This window comes from Populus nigra, chromosome 2, assembly GCF_951802175.1.
Source record: "Populus nigra chromosome 2, ddPopNigr1.1, whole genome shotgun sequence".
NCBI lineage: Eukaryota > Viridiplantae > Streptophyta > Magnoliopsida > Malpighiales > Salicaceae > Populus > Populus nigra.
Genome location: NC_084853.1, coordinates 38,821,937 through 38,833,060, shown reverse-complemented (window position 1 = coordinate 38,833,060; position 11,124 = coordinate 38,821,937). Strand labels below are relative to the sequence as shown.

Below are 11,124 nucleotides of genomic sequence, written 5' to 3'. Positions count from 1 at the left end.
TCCCGTGAAGCGGTTCTCTGAAGAATGAGTGAGATAACATTTTCCACGACGGCATGATTTATATGTATTTTAGAAGGAAAGGCAAGATTGCATCTTTTAGAATGGTTGGGTAAAGAGTAATTAAATGTCTAGTTTTTTTATTAATATATAATTGTTTTAGTTTTTTTTTTCAGCGGGTAAGTAATATTTTTTTAAATATTAAAAAAAAAATACATTTTAAAATTTTTTTAAAAAAAAAACTTAAATATGATGATAATATAGGCCAGGAATCTTGGGCCTCACAGACATGTCATATCCAAGACATTTGGAGCTAGCAGATCCAGACGTGTGAGTTTGACTTAACATTTAAAATTTGACAAACATGTCTGATTTCAGTGCTAGGTTTCTGACAATCATATCATTTTTCAATGCTAGATCTCAAAAAACTTGATCTGTTCATTCTGTCTTGAATTATATTTTTAATATCTAATATATTTCATGAAAAAATAAACTCACCAACTACATGGCTATCAAATTTCTTTAGGAAAGATAATTACATCATTATATTATTACAATCTATAATAATCTTTATCTTGAAAAACACTAAAAGGATGAACAATGATAACCCCCGTACCCATTTCAAGCCATAAAATTTTTGGGTCTTTTTCCAGTCTTCTCTGTAAAGTACGAAGAAATGAGGCTTTGGAGGAGCTTACTTCTTTCTACCCGCAAGAAATACACTATCTGAAAATTATCAACAAATTATCAATAAAAAACTTTTTTGTTAAGTAATGTTTAAAAACAAATGGAAAAAATCCATCAAACATTACCAACAAAATATGTTATGTTGGTAATGACTTAAAGAATTATTAACAAAACAAAAATAATTAAAAATATTTTATCAGTTATTTCATCAATAATATAGCATGTGATTATTTATTGATGGAATTATTTCATCAATAGTTTTTCATTAATAAATTTAAAAGTGTTCATAATTTTGAATGTTGTAACTAATATCAAGTTTAAGAAACTGTCTGGGAACGCGGTACAAATCGCATTCTTAAAAAATTTAATTTTTTTTATTTATTAAAATATAATATGGTTTGTATGTTTTGAATCGTTTTGATGTGCTAATATTAAAAATAAAAAAAATTATTAACATATATTTTGGTATGAAAAATTATTTAAAAAACAACTGCTATTAAATTAACAAATATTCTATTAAGTATTATGTGATTGAAGGGGATATTGCGGCATGGAGTTCAAATTGAAGTGCATGTTATAATACCCAATTCAACTTCAGTTAATTGTCTTTTTTATCATAAAATAAAAGATATTTTTGAACTAGTTTGTAGATATTTAAAAAACGTACCTCTCAAAAAATAAAAAAGTTTGATTCATTCGAAAGGTTTAATAAATTGTAAAAGTTTAAACTCATAAAAATCTAGTCACGCATCAACGACAACAGCTGTTACTTGATAAAAATCTAGTCACGCATCAACGACAACAGCTGTTACTTGACTCGTTTAAACACTAAAAAAAGAGTATATCTGGTTATGAACCAATGACAGAGAAGACGGCACCTAAGACTGTCGGCTCAAAGACTCTGGATTCGAGAGAACAAGCTCTGGTCAACGAATTTGTCCGATTCGAATAAAAGTATAATAATCATGAAGGACTCGGATATAATTCACTCCTCATGGACTCAGCTTCCTCTCAATATAAGAAAAATGCCCACTCTGGTGTGGTGTCGTGGCTAGGGGTAATTATTTTTTATTTATTTGGGATTTTATTAAAAAAAAATTAAATTAATTTTTTTTTTTAAAAATCGAAATTAGTTCAAATCGATCGGTTTTGATTTGGTTTTTTAGGATAAAAACTAGTTCAAACCGAAACTGAAATTGAACCGATTAGTTTTTTCAAAATTTTAATCGGTTTAATCAATTTTTTTTCACGATTTAGTTTTTTCAGTTATTTTTTCCGGTTTTCTTGGTTTTTTTGCTAGTCCCTAGTTAGGGTTGTGTTTTTTTTATTAATATTGGTATTTGAATTAACTTATGAATATCTCGATTAATTTTATGAGTTTTAAAATTAATCACCTTATAAGTTTTCAGTGATTTTAAAAAAACTCAAACTTCTAACCATAGTTAAATTAAATTACCCCTCAATTTATGTTAAATCCAATAGCCTTACGTTGCACTCGCCCCATGTCACGTCTGATGTCATTCTATGGTTAGGAAGAACAAGAAGATATTTGGAGTGAATTTTGTCCCTTATAAAAGGTTAATAAAGGTTTTTAGACAAAATCATAAAAAACTCTGAAACTCCACCGTAGCTTTTTAGATATTCCAGCTCCGACACCGGAGGAGATGTCCGAGCTAGAATCCATTGCTTCTGCAGATTCTGTAAAGGGTGATAGATATGGAAGTAACATCTCTACACATGAGAACTCTGAAACTCCACCATTGTCGTCGTGGAAAGCTATATAAAGGAAGGCCTTTTACCATGTCTCTCGAGACTACGTTTTTAAAAATTTTGATGTTTTTTTTTATTTAAAATGAATATTTTTAATGTTTTTAATTTTTTAATGTAAAAGTAATTTTTAAAAAATAAAATTTTGATATATTTTTAAATAAGAAGCATTTTAAACTAAACGAGCATTAACCAGAAGATATCTCGCGTGTGTATGGAGTTGTGCTTTGCTTTGAAGTTTGTTTGAGCTATGCCTTCCACGATGTTAGCTACTTCACTATTTTTTTTTTATTTTTAATTTTTGAAATAAGGGCATGCTTGGAACAATAAGTTTGTCTGATATCCCATAGTTATTCATTAATTTTCACTTTAATCCCTGTAGTTTTTAGAAATTGTTATGGTCTGTATTTTAATTTCTTTGCTTTACAAATAGGCCCTAAATTGATTTTTTTCCCGTTCTCTATTTCATTGAAAAATATTTTCTAAACTCTCTACAAAAACATTCATGTAATTAGGTACCTAGGTCAAAAAAAGGCCAATCTTGGTAATATTAGCTCATTTTTTCATTTCTTAATCATGTAGTCACTACATAACTTTTTTTTTCTTAGTCAATAAACAATATAATTTGTGATTTTATAAAGATTATATTTTATAATCGTCCAATCATTATAATTTAAAAAATTACAAAATAAAATAAAAACATGATGAATCTTTACAAAATAGATATCTATGGATTAAGAGTTCTACACGCATGATTCGGTTGTTACTTCTATTTATGACTTGTGAATCGTTTACATGTACTTCGAAGAAGAACAAAAGTGGATTGAAATTGCATGCGTTTTCAAGTAATTATTTGTCCTTTTTGCGAGCACTATGCAGCTGTTAAGAGTACCAATTGAATAATTTGATCAGAAAATTATGTCTTGGTGGTGGCGAAAAGGCTGTAATTAGTTTCTTCAATGTTTTTTTTTCATGATAAATCTTAAATTTTAAAAAAATTAAAATAAAACGATAGCTAAGATTTTATATATATATATATATATATATATATATATATATATATATGTTAAAAGTATTTACAAAATAGAAGTTAAAGAAAAAAAATACAATATAACTACTTGACTGATATGTATAGGACTTTACAGTCACAAAATTGTTATATATATATTAGTTATTTGACTAGCGTGCCGCCACGGGTTGTAAATTTTTATTTTTAAAAAACCTAAATATGCAGGCTATTTTCTTAAAAAATTCAAATTTTTTAATTTTTGTTATAATTATAATTATAATAATACGCATTCATCTTTCGATAAAGTCAGATCACAGATTGCACGCGCATAGGGGTTCTACTTGCCCTCCATAATTACATATCAAAAGTGAAACTAGGAAAATCCATCTTCTTGTAGCAAAGCAGGAACTCGGTAACGATAATATCAGATAACGGAAACATTTATTCACTTTAGATGGAGTGCAAAACTTCCACAATTTTGGAGCCCTTCAAAGGCATCTGAAATCCACAAGCAGCAGCGAGATAACGGACATGGCATCATGCCTTTATGTAGCTTTCCATGATGAAAGAGGGGGAGTATCTGAATCCTTGTATGTAAACATGGAACCCTCATATCTGTCACCCTTTACAGCACCTGCAGAGGCGATTGATTCGAGTTCAGCCATTTCTTCTGGTGTTAGTTTGACAGACAATGCCCCAACGTTCTGGTTGAAGTTTTCGATCTTGGTAGTTCCAGGAATTGGACATACATCATCACCCTGGTGGTGTACCCAGGCCAATGCTAGTTGTGATGGGGTGCACTGTTTCCTTGCTGCGATTTCATTAACCCGCTCAAATAGTTGTCTGTTATGGTCTAGATTTTCAGGTCGGAACCTAGGCAGATGCTGAGGCAATTGAAACACTAATTTCAGAAGCTAAGCTTTGAAACAACACATCAAAAACGAAATTATCATTGATGTACGGTTTATGCAAGGCATTCCATATGTACTTGTAGCATGTCCTACTTGCTCACTGTAAGATAACAGGAACAACTTTTCCATAACACGGCAAAATATCAAAAGCAAAAAACATACGTTCTCTAACAAACCAAACTAATCATCATGATGCTGTATACCATGCAGGTTCTATGGGTGCAAACATGCCAAATTGCCTAAATATAAAGTGAGTTGACAGACTTTAAGGAGCCAAAAGCACTGAATTCGGACTATCGGAAAAAGGAGGTATTCTACCCATGAGCTTGTTTTTCTCTAGTCCTCTGTTTAGTGCATGACTGAGAAATCAAAAGATTCAAGCAAAAACATTAAGCACGCAGAATTCTTTGTTTGGACATGCGACAAACTAAAGCCCTTGACTTATTTTTTTATTTGATTGAACCTGTTGCAGGATCTTCAATTACAGCACCTAAATACTATGGTTTATAAGTTCTAACAGAATTGACAGGTTAGGAAATGGGAAAATAGGCTTTGGGTGGATATTGGGGTGTGTGTAGCTTAAGGTTGTGGTTTATAAGCTATCCAGGTCTATTTGAGTCAGAATCTTGAATGAATCCAGGTGGAAAACATCTTTGGTGGAATAAAGCAACTATGAAGGAACTGCTAGCTAAAATATCATGATCTCAAAGCAGGAACTCTCACTTTACGAAAGTATTTTTTTACAGAGTTTTGACTCCAAACCACTCCATAAAATGGAAGAGGCAGAGTTTTCTGAGGCCTGTAAGTTAACCAATATGTAACCCGCCAAAGGAGGAGATATAATTTGTCACATTCCTTCCTTTCCAAACTATAAAAGTTTTATGCTGGCACAATTGGTTATTTACGGCAGATGTATTACAGTCAGAAACTCTGTATTCACAAAGAGCAGTACCAACCTTTCGGAAGTCACCCTCTGTAAAGCTCTCAACCACCTTAGGCCCTGATGAAAGGAATCCTCGTCCTAGAGGACTGTACGCAACAATCCCAATGCCAAGTTCTCTGAGAAATTAGAAGATAAGATCAGAATCTGCATATCCAAGCATCCTATAATCATTTTAAAGCTTTAGTTATTTTGATCTCGAAAAGAAATTAGTTTTGCTCATTAATGCCTCACCTGCAGGTAGGAACAATCTCTTCCTCCACATCTCTTGACCACAATGACCACTCCAATTGCACAGCAGTTACCGGATGAACAGCATGAGCTCTTCTGATTGTTGAAGCAGAGGCCTCAGACAGACCTATATACTTTATTTTACCTTCTTCAACTAGTTTCTTGAGTTCCCCCATCTAGCAAAGGAAAGCATTAGGACTGCTCAACAACAAGATATTTGAAACTAGAACGCATATATAAAAGGGACACCTCGTAGTAACAATGTGAGCATCGATCAGACTACAAGAGAAAATGTCAAGGCACATAACACACAAGGCAGCATCAGTACCATGACTACTCTTATGATTTCAGTGGATTCATATCAAAGTGTAAGGGTTTTTGGATATATCCCCCGAAACAATATAAAAACACATCTACAAGCAAAAGGAAAATTTATCCATCGATTAAAATATTTAATTAGAACTCTTATGTATATAGAAAAATAATTAAAGAGAAATACCGTGACTTCAATGGGAACTTTGGTATCAATGCGATGCTGGTAATAAAGATCAACGCAGTCAAGTTGAAGGCGTTTCAAGCTGGCCTCACAAGCAGCTCTCACATAAGCAGGATCCCCTCGAATCTCCCTCTTGCCGTCTTGAAAGTTAATACCAAATTTGGTAGCTAGCTCAACTTTCTCCCTCAATCCTGATCCGGCCTTCAAAGCCTTGCCCAGAAGGATTTCGTTGGTGTGGGGTCCATACATATCAGAGGTATCGAGGAGAGTGACACCGGAGTTGATGGCATGGTGGATGAGGGCGATCATGTCGGATTCAGGTTTTGGAGGGCCATAGAAGGCAGACATGCCCATACATCCAAGTCCCTGTGCTGATACTTCAAGGCCCTGTGATCCCAGCTTGATCCTTTTCACTGCTGCTGCCATCTCTTTCTCTCCTGTTCTTAACTAATTAGCTTTTCAAGAATGAAGGACTCTCTGTGTGTGCGTGAGCTCAACTCAACAGCAATCAATACCGATAATGGCGCAGCGAAGGAAACTGCTATAAATAAAGTGAGGGAGTGTGTCTGAGACCTTCATATTTCCATGGTGGTGATGGTTGGTGCCGTCAAAAGCATCTTTTCCTTTCCTTGTGTCCCAACTACCAATCATCAGACACCTAAAATGTTGCTGACGTAAGGACTTGCGTAATGTTAGAATTTCTTTTTCCTTTTTATTTTTCGATTTTAAGCGTTAATTTTCTCACCGTTGATTTACAAGGTGTCTCAATTTTTATCCTAAAACTTTGATATATATTATTAGATCCCTTGACTTTCCCTGGAGTCCCAATTTCCGTCAATTTTAGTCCGTTACGGTAATGGAAAATATGCACAAATTTGACTTCCATCCCTGAAGTTTATGGAATAACTGAAAATAACCCAAAAGGTATTAAAAACTTTAAAAGAAACTATATAGATTGAATTTAATAAAATTAAAAACTAGAAAAAATAAAAAATTATTTTTTAGCAAAGATATTTGTGTATGTATGTATTGTTGTGATTGATTTTCATTTAAAAATATATCAAAATAATATATTTTTATTTTTTAAAAAATTATTTTTAAAATCAGCGCTTTAAAATGATTTAAAAAAATAAAAAAATTTAATTTAAAATAAAAAAATAAAAAAATTTAATTTTTCTCTAAAATGCTGGAATATCTTTAGAAGGGAAGTAACAAAACTTCAAAATGGACGTATTTTAATGGAGAACTCGCATTGTGTGCCAACATTGTTTCTAAAGTTGTAAGCTTTTTACTTCGTCTTTTTTGTTCAAATAAAAGGTGATAATGGCATTCTCTTGCGTCTTTTTTAATTATTATTATTTGAGATTGTAAATAACGTTAATAAAAAATATATAGAATCATATTATTGTTTGTTATAAATGAACATTTAGTGTTTCATACACCGAATACACATTATACTCTTTCATTATTTTTTTTTTATATATAATGAAAAGTGAAGACCTCCTCCTCCTCCTCCTCCTTCTTCTAAGTACTAAATACATTTAACAAGATTATAAGAAAAGGATCACACAAATATCAGGTAGAGTTAATCAAAGGAATGCCATCACCTAGTTAAAGCACTAGAAAAGTACGAAAATTGCAGATTGTAATGTTCTGTATGTTTGGCAGGGCTCCCTACTCAGGAACTTCTTTTTTTTTATTGTCAATCCAATATGAATTAGCTTCTTTTTTTTTTTTTGTTAATATCTCATTGAAGAATCAGTGAAATGATCCCACTCTTCTTCCACTCCAATCCCAGATAATTTCATCTTCCAGCTATTCTCTTCTGCAAAACCATTACTAGGATCCCTCCCCTTGTTAATATTATCTCTCACTTTTCCTATTCTATGCAGGACTCCCTTCAATGTTATGTCGAATGCATCTTCAAGGGTCTCTAATTTAGACCTGGGATCTGCATATATTACTCTTGGGATCACCTTTATGACCTCCTTTCTCATTGCCAACATTTCGTTGTCCGAAATTTGAAGTAATACCTGCTTTATGCTGACAAACCCATCTTTTACTAGGTCGATTGGTATGAACACAGAATATCTCCAGTAATCCCTCTGTAAATGCCAGGTATACTGCGCGTAAGCAGAGAATGGATGGAAGAAGACTGGAATGCAACCAGCCAAAATCGAGTCGAAAATCGATCTCCTGGTGTAGGAGTCCCCGGGAGGCTGTAAGCAGAAAACCGAGTCTTGAAACACTTTAATCACTTCAGCTGGGTTATCACATCTGCTTTCGCCCCCAGAATTACAACGAAGAAAATTGCATGTCCTCCTTGAAGCTAAACACTGGTGGATAATCTCCTTTCGTATAGAATCGTTCGCACTAGGTCTCGGGGCACCTGCGAAAGCAAACAGGTAGCGCCTGTTATGGCTCTGCATTCTGTTTTGCCACTGGAATACCTCATCGTCACTTGAAGGATGGAAATATGTGGGATATGGTATTGCAAATTCATTGCTCCATGAGGTTGTTTCAATTGACAACGCTGTCAGGTTCATAGATTCAGGCAAGGTCATAAGCTTGCTACCCCAATCGGAGTCATGATCAGTTTGTCTTCGAAAATCCCAACCAATCCTACCCAAAACAAAGAAATGGTCTCTTCCCCACATCCTTTTCCATTCAGGCTGCTGCGCAAGCCACTTGACAAGATCAGAACCTAAAGAGTCCCTCATTGATATGTTGTAACCCCAAAGGTAGCGTCCGGCATCCAAGCCAGCATAGAACGGCACATAAATGGCATTGGCGAACGATGAGTTATTAGTCAAACACTTGTAATTCTTCATCCTCTCATGAAATATGACTTCTAAAAGGAACTGGTTGGTTGTAAACCAACTCTTTTCGGACAAAACCCCCTCAGAATTCTCAACCTGAGGACCAAAGCCCGAGTTCGTCAAGAACGGGCACATGTCTAGCCATTTCACAAGTACTGAGCAATTTTTCAGTACATCATCATTGAATCGGCGAGGAAGATGATGAACATATATGTAACGACCCTCGCAAGAATCTGCTGGTCTCTTGGTTCCCGCAGCCAATGTAGTATTCTTGTTCACAGCAAGATTATTTGCGTGATCAAGAGACTCAATTACATCAATAGAAGGATTATCAGTATCAACTAATGGATCAGGAGAAGCGTTTTGGTTGAACATTTGAGGGACATCAAGAGAGTGATTAGGTTTATGGGCATGGAGGTTGTTAAAGGAATTGACAAAGACGCTGATTAAAGAGGTGGCGCTGTTTGTTCCATCGACACTTAAAACAGAATAATCAAAAGCCTTAAAAAACACAACGAAGAAAGAGAAGGCAACAAGGAAGACAAACCAGTTTCGGATAATAGCTGGTCCCTCCATTCTCTCAACAGCACAGCATTTTCCAACCAGCGAAAGAATCCCAATAAACCCGAAGAAGAACTAAAACACAAAAAACCCTGAGTCTTGAATAGTTGTATAGGAAGCAAGAATGGTGTTTACAGAGTGAGCAAGAGAGAGTTTTATGAGAAGAATGATAAAAGGAGGTACTAGAAGCTGGATTTTCTTCCCTTTTTTTGTTTCTGGATTTTATTGGCAATGATATGGTTCTGCTACTGAAAATCCTGAGCCTTTTAATTTAAATTAATTTATGGAAAATAAAAGCTGGATTTTATTTTATTTATTTGTTTCCTAATTGTTATGATGCCAGAAGCAAAGGTTTTGGAAGGCATTAAAAAGCATGGAACCATTCATGGAAACCTTGCGACCATTCATGGAAACCTGAGAGGGGTGCAATCTCACGTATTAATATATTTCCTGTTCTGTCTTCGTATAGGTTTTACTTGTTTACTACGAGTGCAAGATCACCCTTGCTTAAACGTGTGGTTGCTTTTACAAATTAAGAGATTGTTTGGGTTTATGATAGAGTTTTAAGGATTTTTTTGTTTGGAAATGTATTAAAATAATATTTTTTTATTTTTAAAAAATTATTTTTGATATCAGCACATTAAAATAATCTGAAAACATAAAAAAATATTTTTTAAAAAATAAAATTTCAACCGCGTTTTCAAATACTATCTTAGCTAAGAATGAGAGGCTACTATTTAACTCATTTTGAATGAATATTTTAAATTTAAATACTTCAAATAAAAAGAATTTAGATATATAGTGATTGTGATTGTAGTAGTGTTTATTTTAAAATTATTTTTCGTTTTGAAATGTACTAAAATAATTTTTTTTATTTTTTAAAATTTATTTTTAATATCAATACATTAAAATAATTTAAAATTATAAAATTTCAAAATCACTTTTTTAAACGAAAAACAAACATTTTGAAGTCACATTCATTTTCTTATAAAATCCTACACACTTGATTTTTTTCTTTTTGACTGGGAGACAAATCCATTGCTTTATATATATGAACAACAAACACACACCTATGCCAATTCAACTGTAGGATTCAGCAGAATCCTACACAACCACGAAGAACCCTCTAATGGTAGCCTTTAATTTGATCTCACTCTTTGGAAGGTGTTTATTAAAAACATAATAATAAAATAAAAATTCTGTGAAATCATTGTCTAGTTATGCAACGAGTCTTTAATTAACTTAATTTGGTAAATCAAAATAATAATTCTTTTCAAAGAAACTTTAGCGAGAATGGTAAGGACTAAGAACTCAAGGGAAAACATGGGATAACAAAGCAAACAAATACTAACGAGTAATATAAAACATAAAATAATATGGTATCAGAATTTTAATAATTAAATAGTAATCATGAGTTTAAATTTCATCATTCTTATTTATTTGATAAAAAAATAAAACATAAAGTAACGTGGTTCTGCAATGTAAGTTCCAAGTCTAAAAAATTTTTAATAAAAAAATATATTAAAAAATAATATAAATATATCTTAAAATCTTAGTTAAACATCTAATTTTTTGAATAGAATTGTTATTTAACAGTAAAAAAATATAGGTGGATAAAAAACACAATTGTCGGCAGTGAAGTGCGAAGGATAGAGATGGAAAAAAGAACTAGGAAAGCATAAAAGGCAGAAAATAGGAAAAACAAC

General features: G+C 32.9%; 2 protein-coding genes across 2 annotated transcripts; both read right to left on the bottom strand.

Moving 5' to 3' along the window:
* Positions 1-3,689: 3,689 nt before the first annotated feature.
* On the bottom strand, positions 3,690-6,676 carry LOC133682508 (probable aldo-keto reductase 2). The gene is made up of 4 exons (XM_062105869.1): positions 6,042-6,676; positions 5,546-5,718; positions 5,328-5,430; positions 3,690-4,344 (listed from the first exon to the last, which is right to left on the bottom strand). Exons 1-4 carry the CDS (start codon positions 6,462-6,464, stop codon positions 4,006-4,008), a joined length of 1,038 nt encoding a protein of 345 aa, XP_061961853.1. The 5' UTR covers positions 6,465-6,676; the 3' UTR covers positions 3,690-4,005.
* A 1,013-nt stretch (positions 6,677-7,689) lies between these two features.
* Positions 7,690-9,433, bottom strand: LOC133682963 (probable xyloglucan galactosyltransferase GT12). Its single transcript, XM_062106492.1, has one exon. The coding sequence runs from the start codon at positions 9,431-9,433 to the stop codon at positions 7,778-7,780; it is 1,656 nt and encodes a 551-aa protein (XP_061962476.1). The 3' UTR covers positions 7,690-7,777.
* Between the last annotated feature and the right edge of the window lie 1,691 nt (positions 9,434-11,124).

Bases quoted from the DNA above. Each gene is read 5' to 3' on its own strand.
- LOC133682508 (XM_062105869.1), bottom strand. From the start codon at position 6,464: ATGGCAGCAGCAGTGAAAAGGATCAAGCTGGGATCACAGGGCCTTGAA. The intron at 5,719-6,041 runs GTATTTCTCTTT...TTCCTTTGCTAG, and splicing joins AAGTTCCCATTGAAGTCACG to ATGGGGGAACTCAAGAAACT. The intron at 5,431-5,545 runs GTGAGGCATTAA...CTAATTTCTCAG, and splicing joins GAGATTGTTCCTACCTGCAG to AGAACTTGGCATTGGGATTG.
- LOC133682963 (XM_062106492.1), bottom strand. From the start codon at position 9,433: ATGGAGGGACCAGCTATTATCCGAAACTGGTTTGTCTTCCTTGTTGCC.